At 38.7% G+C, this 17,500-nt stretch overlaps 1 protein-coding gene across 2 annotated transcripts in view; it reads right to left on the minus strand.

Moving 5' to 3' along the window:
• Positions 1-15: 15 nt before the first annotated feature.
• LOC138030566 (kinesin-like protein KIF14) overlaps positions 16-17,500 on the minus strand; it is a 33,119-nt gene continuing 15,634 nt past the window's right edge. For both annotated transcript variants that reach the window (XM_068878464.1, XM_068878468.1), the window contains exons 18-39: positions 16,562-16,620; positions 16,137-16,174; positions 15,060-15,224; positions 13,118-13,202; positions 12,951-13,025; positions 12,258-12,344; positions 12,094-12,159; positions 11,390-11,491; positions 10,973-11,045; positions 10,696-10,781; positions 10,515-10,550; positions 9,379-9,483; positions 8,190-8,299; positions 6,202-6,272; positions 5,825-5,989; positions 5,135-5,215; positions 4,721-4,840; positions 4,393-4,571; positions 3,959-4,099; positions 3,095-3,238; positions 2,545-2,625; positions 16-1,880 (exon numbers count right to left, since the gene is read on the minus strand). In XM_068878464.1, coding sequence (XP_068734565.1) covers positions 1,317-1,880; positions 2,545-2,625; positions 3,095-3,238; positions 3,959-4,099; positions 4,393-4,571; positions 4,721-4,840; positions 5,135-5,215; positions 5,825-5,989; positions 6,202-6,272; positions 8,190-8,299; positions 9,379-9,483; positions 10,515-10,550; positions 10,696-10,781; positions 10,973-11,045; positions 11,390-11,491; positions 12,094-12,159; positions 12,258-12,344; positions 12,951-13,025; positions 13,118-13,202; positions 15,060-15,224; positions 16,137-16,174; positions 16,562-16,620 — 2,633 coding nt within the window. In that variant the 3' untranslated portion in view covers positions 16-1,316. The remainder of the gene's footprint in view (positions 1,881-2,544; positions 2,626-3,094; positions 3,239-3,958; positions 4,100-4,392; positions 4,572-4,720; positions 4,841-5,134; positions 5,216-5,824; positions 5,990-6,201; positions 6,273-8,189; positions 8,300-9,378; positions 9,484-10,514; positions 10,551-10,695; positions 10,782-10,972; positions 11,046-11,389; positions 11,492-12,093; positions 12,160-12,257; positions 12,345-12,950; positions 13,026-13,117; positions 13,203-15,059; positions 15,225-16,136; positions 16,175-16,561; positions 16,621-17,500) is intronic.

The raw sequence follows: 17,500 nt of genomic DNA on the forward strand, positions 1-17,500 counted from the left end.
AATTATTGTGCAAAATTTATCTTTCAGGAACTGCATGGTTTATTTCGACTCTGCACATTAAAAGGTGATAATAAACGTATGCGAATTTAATAAAGGAAAAATTTGACGCATGATTCAGATTTGTTTCTGCTAATAAATATCCCTGACCTTTCACAATTTCAAAACAGCATGCAAAGGGCAACATGCAAGGAAATTCTTGATTGATATTCATAAGTGGCTAAGTACTGAACGCCTTAAAGGGAACCTGTAAAAAAGAAAATTCTAAACGCCAGAAAATAATGTTTGCAATCAAATATTGTTTGAAATTGTTTCCAGAGAAAACAAAATAATTAATTGTTGAATTGCTTGTTTCTGTTCTCAGTTTTCGGTTGCCCTATAGCGGCAGGAAGTTTTAAAGCGAATTGGATGCATTCGTTCTAACTTCTTTTTCTTTCTGACACAAACACTTTTTTAAAAAATGGTGGGAGAACAAAGTTAATTGCAAGCGTTATTTTCTCCGATTTAAAGTCATTCTTCAGAAGAATGCATGGAGGTTCCGTTTTATTAAACCATCGAGGTGAGCGCCAATCTACATAAGACATTCTCTTTTTTTTAAGACTAAATTAATCATTTTATTTACCGTAACTACTAAAACTGTTTACCATAAAGTCTTGCAGGTGCTTATTTATTTAACAAGCACTTGTTTTGATCTCGTTTCCTTTGAAGCTACAAAGCATCCTCCAATATCAAATTTACAGTGCGACGCGCCTTACCGTGGCCACCTAACAAAGTTTTTTTTTTTAAACAAATTGTCCGCTAATCAGGACGTGAGAATTTGTTTGACAGTCACGCCTCCTTGCAAAGTTCGTCCAGTTGTAAGTTGAACATCGTTGCATGGGTTGTTGAGTTGATGTATTTATACCTAATTGTCAAATGTGAAAGTTTGTTGGGTGGCCACGATAAGGCGCGTTGCATTGTAACCCTCGCACTTCACCCTTTGGAATAAATATCATGAAAGTAAGGCTTGTGAGAACATAGAATACGTAATTTAACTTTCGGATCTCTAACTGAAGTCCGCAAGCACCAGGCCCGCATAACTAGCCAACACCTCTGTTTGCTCATGAAATAAAAAAGGTGATGGAAAGAGTACATGGTGCCTCTTTTTCGCAAAAACACCCAACCCAGTTGGGATCAGTCGATTAACGTGTTTCGTCTTTCACGTTAACCTGCTAAAAAATTCTTTCTTTCCACGCGCTATTACTATATATCTGTAGGAAACTTAAAAACACCTAAATTAATGAAATCTACAATGAGTAACTTGATTTGTATCTTTGTTTTTAGACAGGCGATTCTTTACTCCAAAGTCTGCGAGCACTTCTTGCCTCCCGTTCTTTGCCCAGCCTAGAAAGAGGAGTCCTATGCTCTCTTGACCGTCCAATCAGCGGACAGCTGTCCTCGCCATGCCAGTATTCGTCACCAGTCCTTAACACTTTACAAGTATGTTTTTTCTGTAGTGATTTCGGAGGACTGAGGAACAAGAACTTCTGCAAAGTCCTCCTCATATCTCCAGCGGCCAGTTCAACATCACTGCATTTCTTTTCTAAATATTCCATTTCGTCTACGATGTTACGGTTATTTCCCAAAGAAGGTGAATATTGTGTCTCAATAAAAGCGCGTTTTTGCCGCACTATAGTCAAAGCTGCTGACGATATTTCCTCAGGAAGAGAAACCAGGCTCTCGATGTCCATATCTTCACACGCTGTGCGCATATTTGAAGCCAAGTCTCTTACTTTTCCTAGAAAAGTGTTTACGCTGCTAACGAACTTTTTCACGGACATTAACCGACTCCTCCTTTTGTCCTTTATCCGGTTATTTTCATTTGATGTTGAAATTAGCTGCATCTGAAAGAGGAAGGTAACACATGCATGGTTATATAAGGAATAAAGTTCATTCCTGGTTAGTGAGTTGCTTTTTACACTTACCAACCAAATGTGGACACAAAAAGAGATTTGCGGACATTAAATAAAAGACGCATGCCAGCAATTTGTTGCTTTAACGTGAAAAGTTGTTTATACTTTTTTCTCAAAATATTATGGTACGAAGGTTGGCAGCCATATTGGAGGATCAGCGAATTTAAATCAAATAAATGCAGATGGCGGAACAACTCAAATGTCAGAACGTTGGATCTTGAATTGTAACTTTCCATTCAATCATTATTCTTCTAACCAGAGTACACGAAATGTGTCCACGTGTTGAGCTCCTCTTTATTGCCGTCATACACGTCAACTAAATCATTTTGTCGATGACATCTCGGCAAAAGGTAGCATAATCACCCTATATAATAAATAGCCACCCTATTAAAAAAAAAAACATTGATCCAGGCGATCAGATTGTAAGAAATAGCAAAAGCCCTCGTGAAGAACAAGGAGAGGTGAGACAAAGGAAGGTTCCCTTGTCTTTTCTACCCAGTCTTTCCCGTTTTTGCACGTTCGCTCGCAACGCCTATCATTTCTGCGATGACGGTCTTACGATCTTAACACCTGGAACAGACCCCGACGACAATACCTGCACTTCTCGTCCTTGATGGATAAAATCACCAGTTGCTCGTACAAGTTTGCAGGCACTGTCGCTGACTTCTCGTTCAACCTTTACAACCAAAAAATCACAAGGTCAAACACACACTCAAAACCACCTGATTTGGTTACAGTACAAAAGCGTTAAACTGCATAAATGGAGGAGTGGAGGGATGATGGATAAGAAAGCCACAACTGACAAAGAAGAGTGGGCAGTTATAAATAGCGCTTACGAAAGGGAATTTCAAATTGCACACGTCCGCGACAATTTTCTCGACATGTTTGAGGGAGGGGAGGGAGAAGTGATCCTCGCGCTTTTCTGGACAATTTAAGCAATTGTCTCTTATAAACATCTCAACAATTCAGGCTATAAGACGCACTTCAAAAATATACATTTATTTCATTCATCTAAATGTTTGGGTCGTCTCTCGTATACCGGGAACTGAAATCGTTAATATCAAGTGAATTCTACTGCAGGGTCCTCTCAGCAGCTCCTGTATTCGCTATTTCCGGTATTTTCCTGAGCCTGGAGACGTACTTACGCCAGTACTATAGCTATCCATAGTGTCTGTTTGTAACTGTTCTTGGATCTCCAAAATCGCGGACACTGAATCGCGAACAGATGATTCCATTGAAATATCTTGTCCTTCTACGAAAGCTCTGTTCAATTCGTCGTCGCATTCATCCTTTAAAACAGTTAATAAGTTTTAATAAACATTTTCACTCCCAAATTCATAAGAAGCCTGCAGTACGCAATTCGTATTGAAAAGAAAGAACATTAAAAGGAAGCAGACATAATGGACTCTTGGTTTCTCAGTGGTTCAGTAACAAAAATGGTCAGTGAAATACGGCTTGAAATGCACATAATAAATTAGATGCAAACGGATTTCAATCCGAAGCGGCGGCCCGGTCACGAAGTGTCTTGCTCTTTTTCCCAACTTCAAAGATCACTGCAGTCTCGAATTAACAAATCGAAAGTGGTTCAGCGTTGTCTGTACTCTTATCGACAACGATATTCGTCATCACAGTGGTCAAAATGTTGTGGACTCACGAGGCGCAACGCCAAAGAAAGTTATTTCAGAGCGTGACCAAAATCATGACTCAAAGAAAGAGCAAGCGTTGTCTATAACTTTCTCGCAATATGACTGGTTTACAACCTTTACCCTTTTCCTTATTGTTAGAAATAGGTAGCAAAGGCTTAGACTTAATAATGTGCATTTCTGGACAGAAGTGAAAATGTTGGTGCAATTTGTTACCCTTTACTGCGAATAACTGTAACATGTCAGCAGGAACAGTCGAGCAAAGCTGGTACAATAAAACAAGATCCTTGTTCGGCAATTTTCAATGGTAATCCTACTCTATCAAGTGATCATACATACTGGGAGATGCATTTAGTTAGTGATTACCGATTCATCCCCATCCGTCGAAAGCTCGTCTTGTGAAATGACCGCTATCTTTGCCGTGTCCCGCACTACTTGTCTGACGTCATCACCAAATGCCGAGAACAGATCATCTATGTTGGATACGGAATTCGAGGCTTGAACAGTCTGCAAAAACACAAGGAAGTAAATTAAATTAATTACCGAATTGAAACTCGCGGTAAAATTATTGCAGAGATAATGAAAGAAATAAGAAAAACACGATTTGGGACGTCCTAAATAAAAGATTAAGACCAACCCTCCCCCAACGAGTCAATGATAAAAAATTGACGTGGTGCCTATCTCCGACCACGAAGATTCATCATCGATAAGAGGAGAGGGGGGAGAGGGGCGAAGGGGGGGGGGGGGTGGATGGCTCTAACTTTTCTTTCGTCGTACAAGATTGCAGCTCGACAAATTACCTGGATAATTTTAATGAAGTGGTCAGATAATCGTGTCACGGTACCAATTAGCTGCCCGCTGAGTTGAGTCAAGTGCGCATTTCCATTTTCTGTGGCGCCCCATATCCGCACATGCTCCATTAGCAACTGTAAGGAGATTGTAGTGGTCAGACAACATCGGTGAACTTCATTTTGACTTCCTGTAAAAAGAGAAGTGTTCTGAAATACGAGGGTATAAAACGGACAAAGGGTCAAAAAGATGGTCTACAAGTGACCACACTGAAACTGGCGTGCCTTCGGAAAATTAGATCAATATCACCAGCGAAAAACCATGATTGAAAAATCTTACCAACGACAGAAGCTCTTTTTTCTTCATGTTCCTTCTTGATAATAGTCACACAGCTTTTGATGCTCTTGACGGTTCTTAAAATCTTCTCATACAATGGTTCCCTGAAAGGATCTGATAACTCTGGAACGCAACCGGCAAGGAAACGAGCTCCATTACCATTTGGTTTTGTTTCGATGTTCACTGAATTAATTTTTAAAACCCTCATTGTACACAGTTTCCACATCTTATCCTCTCTATGATGATTGGGATCGCGTGAAAATGAGTTGCAAAAACGACTGGGTGATAAGAAGAATCGACTGGGTACTCTAAGCTGTCGACTTACGAGTATCTTAATCATAGAATAGGAAAAATCAATCAGGAACTATGTTTAGCTAAATAACAATTTAAAGGCGAAGGCTGTTTCGATAAATTTACCTTTTAGAGGCACTACAGAACTGTTCAGGTACTCTCTGCACAGGTTTGGCAAGGAAATAATTGGTGGTCCTGTTTCGCTTTCTGCAATGAAGACGAAAAGCTTCGTGTTTCCAAATCATATTAAATTTCATACTGTGAGACACGTAAGCATCGTGCAAGTCGAAAATTTTCACATGTTGTGAGGTGAACGTCTATAACATTGAATGCAAGCAAAATTTATGAGTTAATATGAAAATTCAAATGTGGATAAAGTACATTGTATTAAGTTTTTTGGAATAATTATTCCGTTTAAAGAAACTCCACAAATTTTCTTGTGATGAGGAGAGACAAATCAGCAATCTAAATTTCCAGCTACACTCAAAAAACGATCTAATAGGAATACCAGGGACTAAAAATATTTAACTATTTTTTCCTTACTTTTCTTTTTTTTTTTCTTCCTTTTTTCTCCAGTTCATTCTACTACTACTACACTGCTTCATTGGGCTGCTGTGTTACATTACTGAACGGAAACATTTCCTACGTACACGTTCATTCACTTCGCGTGTTACTACATTACGGACATTGTATACATTACATTTTATACATACACATAAATTTTACACACTACACTACACTACATCCTTCTCATCATTGCATCTAAAGATAAAATAAAGATACGCAAAAGATAAGCAGTGAAAATATTTCACTTACTTTGTCTACTCAAAGCCACGTGAGACCGACTGGATGTCACTTCAACAGGCTTTGTTGGAAAAGCCCCTGTGTTATCAGTAGGTTCATCGGTTGTGTCGCTGGATGGGCCGTTTTGTTGATTACGATATTTTGCAAATATGCTTTCCGCTTTGTTCGTAGAAATTCCTAAGTAAACATTAATAAAAGTAACATTATTCGGCGACTTTCTTGTATATTGTAGATTAACACAATATTCGCACCAGAGGCAAACTTCGTGCAATGCCTTGAGGAAATAGACCAATTCAGCTAATGTTGTACCCACTTCAAATACTTTGGGAATAAAACGTTCAATTATTTTAGAGTTAATTGGCCTATGGGACAGGTGATTCATGACGTACCTTGTGCTTTTCCGACCGAGGATGACCTGGGGCGAGATGTTAACCCTGAGCTACTGAGTGAAGAAATGCGTCTGCAAGGGAATGAGATGAAATGAAGCTAATAAGTTTCACGACTTACCTGTATGACTGGCTACGACCGTCCTAAATGTTTTGAATCTTCCCCAACCCCTCCAGGTTGTGACTGAACGACTTAAGATTGTTCCCACATAAAACGCAACAGAAGCTCGTGACTTTGAAGCCTTTAACTCTGGTTCAGAAGCGGTTTTTTTTTGTTTAAACTTTCCTTATTTGGATGTAACGTAACTCGTGCATTTTCCCGCGTGTGCAGCTTCGATCTTATCTTTGTCCATATTTGGGCATAAAATTGGTGTCCTAAAATCCCCAGCTTTGTTCCAAGGAACCGAGTTGCAAGTTACAAGCTTCGAGGTCATGTGCTTCTCTACGCAACTGATTTCGTTCCCTAATTTCACTCGATCTGGTGAAGATGCAGCTCACTGCTCTTCGCCGTTGTAAGATCCACTCGAATGGCCACTAGAAAACTCAAAATATCGGATTTTCCGTCGATAAAGGTGATGTAGTTAACAACAACAACACTTTATTTCACCCCATAGTTACAATAAACTAATAACAATTATACAATAATTATAAAATAATAACAATAGTACAGCAGATAATAGGGGTGCTGGCTGCCCGAAATAACCTTAAAGTTAAAAATGCCGGGCAGCCAGTTAAGAAAAGATGTTAAAATGTTCAGGTCAGGGACACAAGGACAAACAAACATAGATACACACAAAAATAGAGATAAATAGTGTTAAGTAAACTACCAGTATATTAAAGCGACTAAAATTCTTACATTTCAAAAGAGTATTATTATTTCAAAAGAATATTTTTTATTTCTTATCTTAAAATTACAAAATCGATGTATAGATGTCTAGTAATCTTTGATAAATTGCTGTTTCATTTTCTTTTTAAACAAAGGCAATGGAGATGATCATTTTAAAATATCTTCGTCAATGGAATTCCAAACTGATGGGCCTTGGAATTTGATATTGAATATTCCGTCATTTGTTCTTGCTTTTGGGAGGTAATATTAAAGACTGTTTTGCAGCAAGCCTTGTATTATAGTTATGGATCTGTGTTATTTTAGTGAAAAAAGAAATAAAGACAGGTGGTAGTAATTGGTTATGATATCGATACATAAAGATTGCTAAATCAAACGTTACTAGATCCAAAAATTTTATAATTTCGAGAGACTTAAACAAAGGACTAGAGTACTCATCGAATCTAGAGAAAGTAATTATTCGCACTGCTTTTTTTTCGTAGAATGAAAATTGGCTGAAGAGTGGTCTTATAGGTATTTCCCCTGATAATTATTCCATAGGTCAAAAAAGGATGTATAAGGGCATAATATAAGCTTAATAAAATATCTAGGTCAACATAATACCGGACTTTAGAAAGGATACCAATGCTTCTTCTAATTTTCTTGACAATACCTTCAACCTGGTCCTTCCAGTTTAAGTTTGAATCAATTAGAATGCCCAGATACCTTATACAGAGCTCTCGCTTAAGTTGCTTATTATTTATAGCCAGACTGAAATTATGAGATTGTAACCTCTTTTGAGGTGGATGAAAAATCACAAAATTTGACTTTTCTATATTGAGTGAAAGCTTATTAGCACAGATCCATATGTGAATATTATTCAATTCAACATTTAAGTTTGTATCTAGTATGGAAAGACTTTTGCTTTTATAAAACAAATTTGCATCATCTGCAAAAAGATGAAAATCGAAGATATCTGAACAACAGTGAAAATAATTTATATATAATAAAAACAACAGTGGACCAAGTACTGATCCCTGTGGGATTCCACAACTTACATTGCATTTAGAGGATGTTGCATTATTAACAGTAACAACTTGTTGTCAGTCACTGAGGTAAGAGATAAACCAGTCTTTGGCAATAAATAAGGAACCTTAAATTTACACACCTGCTACTTGGAGAATCAAGTTTAAAGTCCTTTTCCCACTTATCATCTGGGTCGTTAAAAGGGTCAGTCTCATCGCCAGATTCCCCAGAAACGCTGTCATTGTCTCGCTGCTGTAAATTTTAAAAAAATCACGTCAATTAATTATCATGCCAATAGCCCACTTTCGATATATTAAAATTCAGTTCTAAATCATCTCATCTCGAGGCTCTGGGGAATAAATATAAGGATTTGTATGAGTTTATTCCCCAGAGCCTCGAGATGATGCCTTTTGTTTAGAACTGAATTTTAATATATCGAAAGTGGGCTATTAAGTGGAACAATTTGCCCGCCACACTAGCCACAGCCCCAAGTCTTCATGGTTTTAAGAGTGCATGGGGTCTGTGAGCTCAAGAACCTTTACGAACCTGACCGATTCCGAGCATATAAGCCTTGTCGACAGGAAATGCTTGTAAATGGTAAATGTAAATGTAAAAAGTCACGTCTGGGTGAATCGAGTGTTTTCACTCAATCGATCAGCAACCTTGTTTTTCCACCGAAACAAAAGAAAACGTTTGCATGATAATAGAGCTCAATTCCCGTTGGGTACATCAACATGGCCGCCCTTCCATTGCTTAGGTGCACCAATGTGGCCACCGTGACGTCACGTAAAAACACTCTATATCGTTAAAATGCCAGGTGGACCATTTCTTTTCACAAGACGCGAAACAACGAGAAATATTTTGAATTTTGTTAAGAATTATAAATTGATGTTCCTCACAACTGAACAAACCGAAAACCTGCAGTGAGTCAAGACTAATGTGTTTTCATATAAAGGCTAGACCACTGAGTGTTTAGCATTTCAGGTACATGTATGCGCACAGAAACTTATGCAGTTGCTTTCTTCGTCACTCACCGTTTGATAAAGACTAAGACGAAGATGTTCCGATAAAAGCAATAAGGGTTCAAAAGTGTAGATGCCATATCGCCTGAAAGCATAGCGCGTCGGGTTTATAACTTTCATGATGGTAATTATCACAACTGTCATCACGGTTAGCCTTCACACTAAACTTCTTAAACAACTATGGTACTTGACCATTCGTATTTTTCGTTTGGGATAGTAAAAAAAACGTTTTTGTTGACATCATTAACAGACTAGATGGAACCGCGAATTATTGTACATCTAGTAACCTCGACGTTCTTTAATTCCTACCTGGTACAATTCCCTCATTTGTTCCATGGCACTCTCAAACTTTTCCAACGACCACAGAGTCGTAAGACCTTTCCTCGTGTTGTTTAACCGTATTTTAATCTCAGACTGTCAAGAACGTTGGAAAGTTAGTGTTACATTATGCACAGACAGATGCAGCCTGCAGAGCAGGCATCATTGAAAATTGGTGCCCGTTATGTAAAGCGTGTCACAAAGGGGTGGAAACAAGCAGCGATAGGTTTTTCTCAGATTTGACTTCTATGCTCAGTTTTCTTCTACTCATACCAGACACGCAACTACCGCAAAGTACACCTCTTCCCTCACCCTACCCCTTGATCAGATGTGACTTCTATGTTGCTGTATTATACAGTATATACCCACAACAGTACTAGACGCAATTTCTCTAGTGGAACTCAGTTGAGGGGTTGTGAAACATGTTTACCTCACGCACGCGGGCCATTTCAACACTGAAGGAGGTTTTGCAATCAGTCTACTGAGATCCTGGCTGTCAGGTGATTTTGCTCGCTAATACGTTAATACCACCAAGAGGAAAGCAGGTTATGGCTGTATTAAAACGACACCCAGGGTTGCTGGTAAATGGGTTTCTCCCTTTAGGGTTCGTACACTTTTTCAGACCAAAAATTCAAGGACTTTTCAAGGAAATTCAAGGGCCAAATTTTGAAATTTCAAGGACCTCTTTGTTATTTACGTCGAAGAATTTACCCATGGAAATAGTCTGACAGTACAATTCTTGCTCATTTTCCGTAACGTAGATGCGTGAAAATAATGCAAAGGCACTGGTAACCATTCTCGACCCCACAGCTCGTCCGTTTGTATGACATGACTTGAGTGGCTGATAATTTTAGATTAAAAATGTGGGTCAGAAATAATTCAAGGACTTTCAAGGACCAGGAATGAAGAGCAGAGATTTTCAAGGACTTTCAAGGCCTTGAAAATGTACTCTCGAAATTCAAGGGTTTTCAAGGGTTTTCAAGATGCGTACGAACCCTGTCCCTTAAAAAAAAAATTTGTCGATTGACAATCGGTCTTTGTGAGACCTCATAAGCAAACAGCTATATAACTAAACTCGGGAAGTGATGACTACTGTATTCTTCAACAAATTCAAAGGGGTTACTTACCTTGCCATCAACGATCACATCATCACGGCTAAAGGTCTGCAAAGAAACAGGAAGTTCATTATCACGGAAATTCCTAGACACTGTGGAGGATAGTAATTGCTTTTCAAGATCGTGGAGATTTTTCTCTTTTAGAAATTAAGTTGGGTCAATGGTATCAAGCTTCATAAAAACTCTCACTTACAACATGTTTTGCTAAGCTCTGACTGATCTTGTTAGCCTCTCTTAAGGACATCGTTATCCGTAACAGCTCTCTCTTGTTGGGATCGTCTGTAGGCGAAAGAATAAAAACAACCTTTTCAGAAACTCAGTTCACATCCTGTGTAATTAACTGTCAGAGTGAGATGAGGCAAGCGGCTTGGAGATTGCAATTTGATAAATAGCACGAAAAGGCTCATGTTCTCTTATACACGAACGTATCTGTCCAAAATCCTCTGCGAGTCTAGACTAAAGAACTATACCTGCCAAAGAGTTTTTTCTACCAATGTTGTTAAACGATGCTCTGAACTCCTCTCTTACTTTCTCGCGATTTTGCTGCAAAAGAAATAAAACACTGCAGTTAGCCTAAGGAGGAACAAGAAAATGTTTCGTAAAGCAAAATGCTCATGACTTTCTACTTTTTGCGGCACGCTGTGCTGAACAGAGTCTTTTCTGGCAAGCAAAACGCGCGCAAGAGTAAGACGAAAGCAAACGTCAAAGTTAATTCGCTTTTTCGCTCCCTGGAAAATCTTGCTTCGTAAGCAGGGTCTTGTCTAAATGACACGTTTCGACGTAAATTACACCGCTGCGTGGAGGAAACCATGCAAGAGGCTTTGGTTGCGATTACTTCCGAGGGCCGAGAATTTAAGGGGCTAATAGCTTTTTGCTTTTTCACTCACCTTAGCTTCCTTGAGTTTCAAGACATCACCTTGCATCTTCTTCTTTTCCTTCTCCAACTCGGAGATAATTCGCACTTGATTCATTTTAGTTTCTTCCAAAGCCTGCGAAGTTAACGTTGAAAATATTACTGACAGGCATCACAATTAAACACTGAAGAGACCCACTCATCGATGTAACTCGGGGATACTCGGAAGAAATCTGAGTGCCCCTTTGAAAAAGTCGAACCTACGACCGGCTTCCCATTACTTCGACTCGTGAGAACTACGTCATTAACCCTTTCTCTGCCGAGGGCTTCACCATTGACGAGTAAAATCGTCTGACGTTTAAGACAGAGTAAAATCCAGGAGTGTCAATTGGCATTTATGGCGGTGAAAGGGTTAAACTAGGTTCCTGTGATAATTGTCCACAAACATCACAAACGGCATTATTTAAATATTTGTCCATTCTACCACTGCAATTAAAGAAGTATCTGAATGGGAAGGACAGAGACGGGTTAATTCTTGCGTTGTTTGTTGTTTTTAAAGTGCCTAAGGTATACATCTGACTATAAAACATTCCGTTATAAAAAATCTCTTAAAAACATATTTGAACAACAAGTTAAGAGCCAAAGAACTTGGCAAGGATAGCGTTGAAACATTTATTTATCTTGAAATGTTAGTCTTTACATTGAAGCCAACGAAAATCGTCATAATTCAAGACTGACCTGTTTGGCAGCAAGGGCTTCCATTTGTAATCGCTTTCTGTTGTTGAGGATCTCTTGCTCCAACAACTACAAGAATGAAATAATTTAATCAGCACATGGACATCTAAATCTCCTTCTAAGAAAGACACTTCTTTGATAGTGGACGTATATTTTCATCCTCCTACCACTCTGTGCGCCTGTAATTCAGAAACTTTTTCCACTGCAGTTTGCTTGGATTCCTCAGCTTGTTTCTTTTCTGTAGTCAAAGATTCCTGCAAGCAAATATGAAATAGTCAATCACAAAATAAATAGGATAGTACGTGCACTCTCATCGGTTAATAGCTGTGTTTAGATGAGAGTTTGTAAACACGGTTGTGACATTACGAAAATTTGATTGGTTATGTGATGTCAGACGCACGTTGTGGTTGGCTGGTGGGAAATACGTGTATCAAGAAAGTCTGTTTCAATCAAGAAGTAAAAAAACAGCATTTTCCTTCATTTTCCCCCTCGTGTTTAGATGAGGCTACGTAAACACGGAAAGAGTCCTCTATTGCTTAAATAGTAATAGCATCCGTTGAAGACAAGGGTTTTCTTCTCCTCTTTTACGTAAGTTTAAGTACATATGACAAACGTTTCACGTCAAAAATGTCATTGGTTACATCGCTACGAAAACGTAGTCTGTCGCGAAATCAACATTTTGCGAAAACCCTAGCGATCGCTACGTCCGTTCACGCGCGAATAACGTACGTAAATGCCTAGTATCCTAGTAGAAATTGGGCAACGTAAAGAAAACGCACGCAATTGCACACGTTAATTCCATTTTCTACTTACGTAAACGTGCGCGGACAAAAATCCACTTTAAATCAGTAAATGCTCACCATGACTTCGTGTAAATGAGAGACTTTTTCTTCAAACTCTTGTTTTTGCATAGTCAATTCTTGTTGGGCGGCTTCCTGAACAGAAAATTACATTGAAATGAGTGTGGTTTACTAATTTCTTCAGTTTTACGAGTAACTGAGGCTATGTAAAGTTAGTAAATTTATACCTTTGCTTCCTGTATCCTGACTACTATTTCCTCCTGAGCTTTGATTCTTGCTTCTTCCCTTGCTTCTTCCAATTCAACTCGAAGCCTGTTAGTGGCGGTAAAAACGAACGTGCGAGACATAACTGAGTAATTTAGAAAATGAAAGTTGGAAAGATCATCGCAGTTAGTTTTACAACTTGAGCAGTTGGAAAAGAAGCCTGAAAAAAAATAAAGGCTTGCATGAACGAATGTTCTCGGGCTTCCTGAGTTGCAACTGCTTATAGTGCACCTAAATTCAAATATCTTTAGTCTACAATATTGATCTCCCCACCGAAAGCATACGTGTTTGAAGATTCTTACCTCAAAATTTCGCTTTTTATCTGCCGGGCAATACTCAACCGCAAAGTTACGAAAACTAGCAGTAATTTTGGACCCACGACCCCAATTTGAGAGGCATGGGTTCTACTCTCGATTCCACGTCACAAACTGCTTTGCAATGCACAATCTCTTTGAAAACAAGAATGCAAAGCAGTTTGTGACGTAAAATCGAGAATAGACCCATGCCTCTTACATCGCGGTCGTGGGTCCAAATGACTGCTAGTCCTGCCAAATTTACTTGGCTTGCACAGCAAAGAAAAAGCGAAATTCTGGGTAATAATGGTGACATATGTTTGCATTGGATGATTCACTTGTTAGCGGACACCCTTGGAAAACAGAAATAGTTTGCGAAGTAGTAAGAGCTGGAAATTCTGAGTTGGCTTGGAAGTTCAAATGAATTGAACGTGAATCTGTGACCAGTATTCGTTAACGAAGAGCTAAATTATTCTATAGCTAAATCACTAAGGACTTTAGTTCAGAATTTAACAATTTCTCGTCCTGTAAGATTCCTCTGAAAATCGAATCGCATTTATTTAAACGATATAAATTCACTGAATCTTTAAAGTATAACCAGGGAAATTAACTTTCTTGTGATATTCAAAGGGGTTTAAATAACCGGGGAGTGATTAAAATAACGCGGATCTGTATTTTGAGCAGACGTTCTAGTTAACGTTGCTTATGTTCCCTATCACAACGTGCTATTTTGCTGCCCTCTTGTTTTGACGGAATGAACCAATAGACCTAATCGGCTAACTCAATGCTCTACCCAATTCAAATCTTCCGAGATTAAGATTCTTTCTGTATTGTATTTGCAAGATAATGTAGCATTCATACTGCCGAAGGGAAGGGAGATGTTCAATTATATATGCTTGCGGTAATTTAACCACGGTTCGCGCCAATTCGTGCGTGGAACAGAAGGGAGATTTTAATAGGTCTTGAGCAGGGAGGGTACAAAACTGGACCCCACTCGAGGGAAGAAAGAAAACAATAGATCGTTTTCATAGTGACGTCATCAGATGACCTAGAAATAAATCTTTTTTCAAGTTTCCAGTTCCGTGAGGTCTTTCCTTTCGAAAACACAGCATTTTGAATTTCCGAATTGTCATCTTGCGTGATACAAAGGTATTTGGTAAAAAAAAAAAGTATATCCCTATGAATCTCAGCATTTTGAGCGTTTCACGTACATTAGGAGATGCGTTCATACACATGTATTTTATCTCATGAGCGAAAAGTAAGCGCTTTCATCGCAAAGTGAACTCCAGATGTTCACTGATTCATTCCTCACGGGAAAATTTGAACTCACAAATGACAAGCTCCCAACGTCAGTACTTTCACAGCTCAGTTGGCTAGAGCGTCGCACAAGTATCGCGGGGTCACGGGTTCAAACCCCGTTGACGTCCTGAATTTTTTAGGCTTCTCTACGCAATTGCTAAAATTGCGTTCATACCTGCGAGAATCATTGCTTTACTTGAGTATTTTTCTTGTAGTGGGGAGATATATTTTCTGTGATTACCCGGATATTTCCACATATTGTGCGAATCAGTATATTAGAGTTGTTCGTACATATGACTCGTTTGTAACTGACCTCGCATCCTGTGCTTGAGCCAACTCGTTTCGTGCAAACTCGTAATCTTTAACAACTGTAGATGCAGTCTCCGCAGCAACTCCTCTCTCTGTAGAGCTTCCACTCTCGGTAGAGTTGCTCACACTTACTTTCTTTCGCTTTTTCACTTCGATAGGATGGTTCAACCTACAACGATATCAAAGCATAACAGTGCTGATCAGAAGAAACGTATTCAGTTAAACACAAATATCTGTTACTATCCATTGTTTTCTCAGAGGTACTGTAAATTACGGTTCCTTGTTTTATAGCACTCGTGCATCGCTTACGTGCTTCGCACTAACGCTTTACATTCAAAAGGAAAAACAAGGAGCCGTCACTTGCAAAACGGCCCAGAAATATGATATTTATTATATCTGTAGATTTTTAAATCAAGCAACCAAAACTTATTTTCACATTTACTGTGACTGTAGAATTCACCCCATGGTAGAATACGGCTGCATGTTTTATGGTGAATCAGGGATACTCCGAGTGCGCTTCATTGCAGGAATCAAACCTACGGCCTTCTGATTACTATACAGAAGTTTGGATGATCTTCCACTGAGCTGTATGAGACCTGAGAGCTACGCGCCACTTAAATTGCCTATCACCTAAACAAACTTTTCCACTTTATTTGTTCTCCGAAATCGTTCCAAATACATCGTATTGTTTTTAGAACCTTGGTGGTCCTACTTTGATCCATAACCGAGCAATGAAGGGGAATGGGTTCGATGCCGGGTTGACGTCACAGACTCCTTTGCATTGAGATAGACTTTGAGATAGTTCTTTGAAAACAGCGATAAAAATTAATTTGTAACGTCAACTTGGTACCAAAAACTACACAATATATTGGAACGATTTCGGAGAATAAATAAAGTGGAAATGTTTGTTGAAGTTACAGTTATAGCGAGCGCACTATGTAAGAGATATAATGGACTTGGCAAGGATGTACGATACGATGAGTTGGAAGTCAGAGATCTCCCCCCGTCCCAATCCTACACAAGATCACATTGCAGAAATGTAAATGTAAATGGAAAATACACACTGTTGGCTTTATGGTACCTGAAAAAGTGATCACCTCCAATAACAACACGATCGCTCTGGGAAAAAAGAGTTCAAGAGTAAAAGAAAGTACTTTTGACAACTGAGTTGATCTTCTGGTCCACTTGCAGAAACAACTATTCCTAAGATCGTTAGGTAAAAGCCTAAATTTAGAAATAGTATGTAATATGTAGTTCTTCAAGCAACATTTACAATTTTTTAAGCCAGAGTAGCATCAAGCTATGTCTGATTGTCAATCTAGTTGCAGCGTGAGCTAAGATTTAGCGTTCTACAAAGTGTGATAGACAGCTGTGTTAAATCTACTTTCCGAAATGCTCCAAATGCCCCTGTTGGTGCCCCCTAATTTTAACGGGGGTTAAAATCGACATTAGAAGAGAAGCGAGGCTTTCAATCCATTGATAACGGCATTTTGTTGCATCACTTACATGATGAAGAACAGTCTCTTCCACGATCAGCTGACCGTTCACGTACGTCGGGGCATCGCCTGTCCAAAACAAATAGGGTGAATGATCGTGCAATACTTCAAATAAACCAAAGGACGCAAAAATGGAAGTTGGCTGTTAGATGATCCTACATACATACATACCTACACACATAAATTTATTTGTTAAGGCGGGTCGGAAAAGGCAACCTTAAAAGCTGATGTGGACCCGCCAAATGAAAGTGTTAAAAAAAAAATGAAAATATGTAATGCTCAAATACTAAAATACATCGAAAAGTCTAAAATTAGTAATAATAAAAGTCATCAATTTTGTTCGTTCCTATGGCTGCTTCTTTCTTATACCTGACTTTATTAATTATTTTGTCACTTTTTAGCTTGATCTTAAATGTAGTTCTGTTTTCGCATTCCTTTGTTTCTGTTGGAAGCGCATTCCAAGTTATGGGTCCGCGATACCTTAGTGCTGTTCGTCCTATTTCCGTCTTTGGTCTAAAAATCTTAAAACAATGCTTTTGTCTTGTTCTTGTCTGTGATTGTTTCTCAAATAAATTCAACAAATCAGTTGGTGTTTTTTCATGATATATATCGTGCATTAAAGTTGCCACTCGCTTCTTGTAGATATATTGCAAAGGTCTCCAATTTGCTTTCTGTAGCACATTTACATTTCGTGGTAAATTGAATATGATTCTGGCTGCGCGTTCATGAATTAGTTCTAATTCGTTAAACTTTGATGGTGAGCATGTTCCCCATACTGGCATACAATATACAACACTTACGACTATAGAATGGTAATATATCTTTTCAAGTACAGATTTAGGCAAATATCTAAGCCTCTTGAGTTGTAAAAGCTTTGCCCATACTGGCTACATATACAACACTTACGACTATAGAATGGTTTGTATCTTTTCAAGTACAGATTTAGGCA

The sequence above is a fragment of the Montipora capricornis genome, chromosome 2 (assembly GCF_036669925.1).
Source record: "Montipora capricornis isolate CH-2021 chromosome 2, ASM3666992v2, whole genome shotgun sequence".
Taxonomy (NCBI): Eukaryota; Metazoa; Cnidaria; class Anthozoa; order Scleractinia; family Acroporidae; genus Montipora; species Montipora capricornis.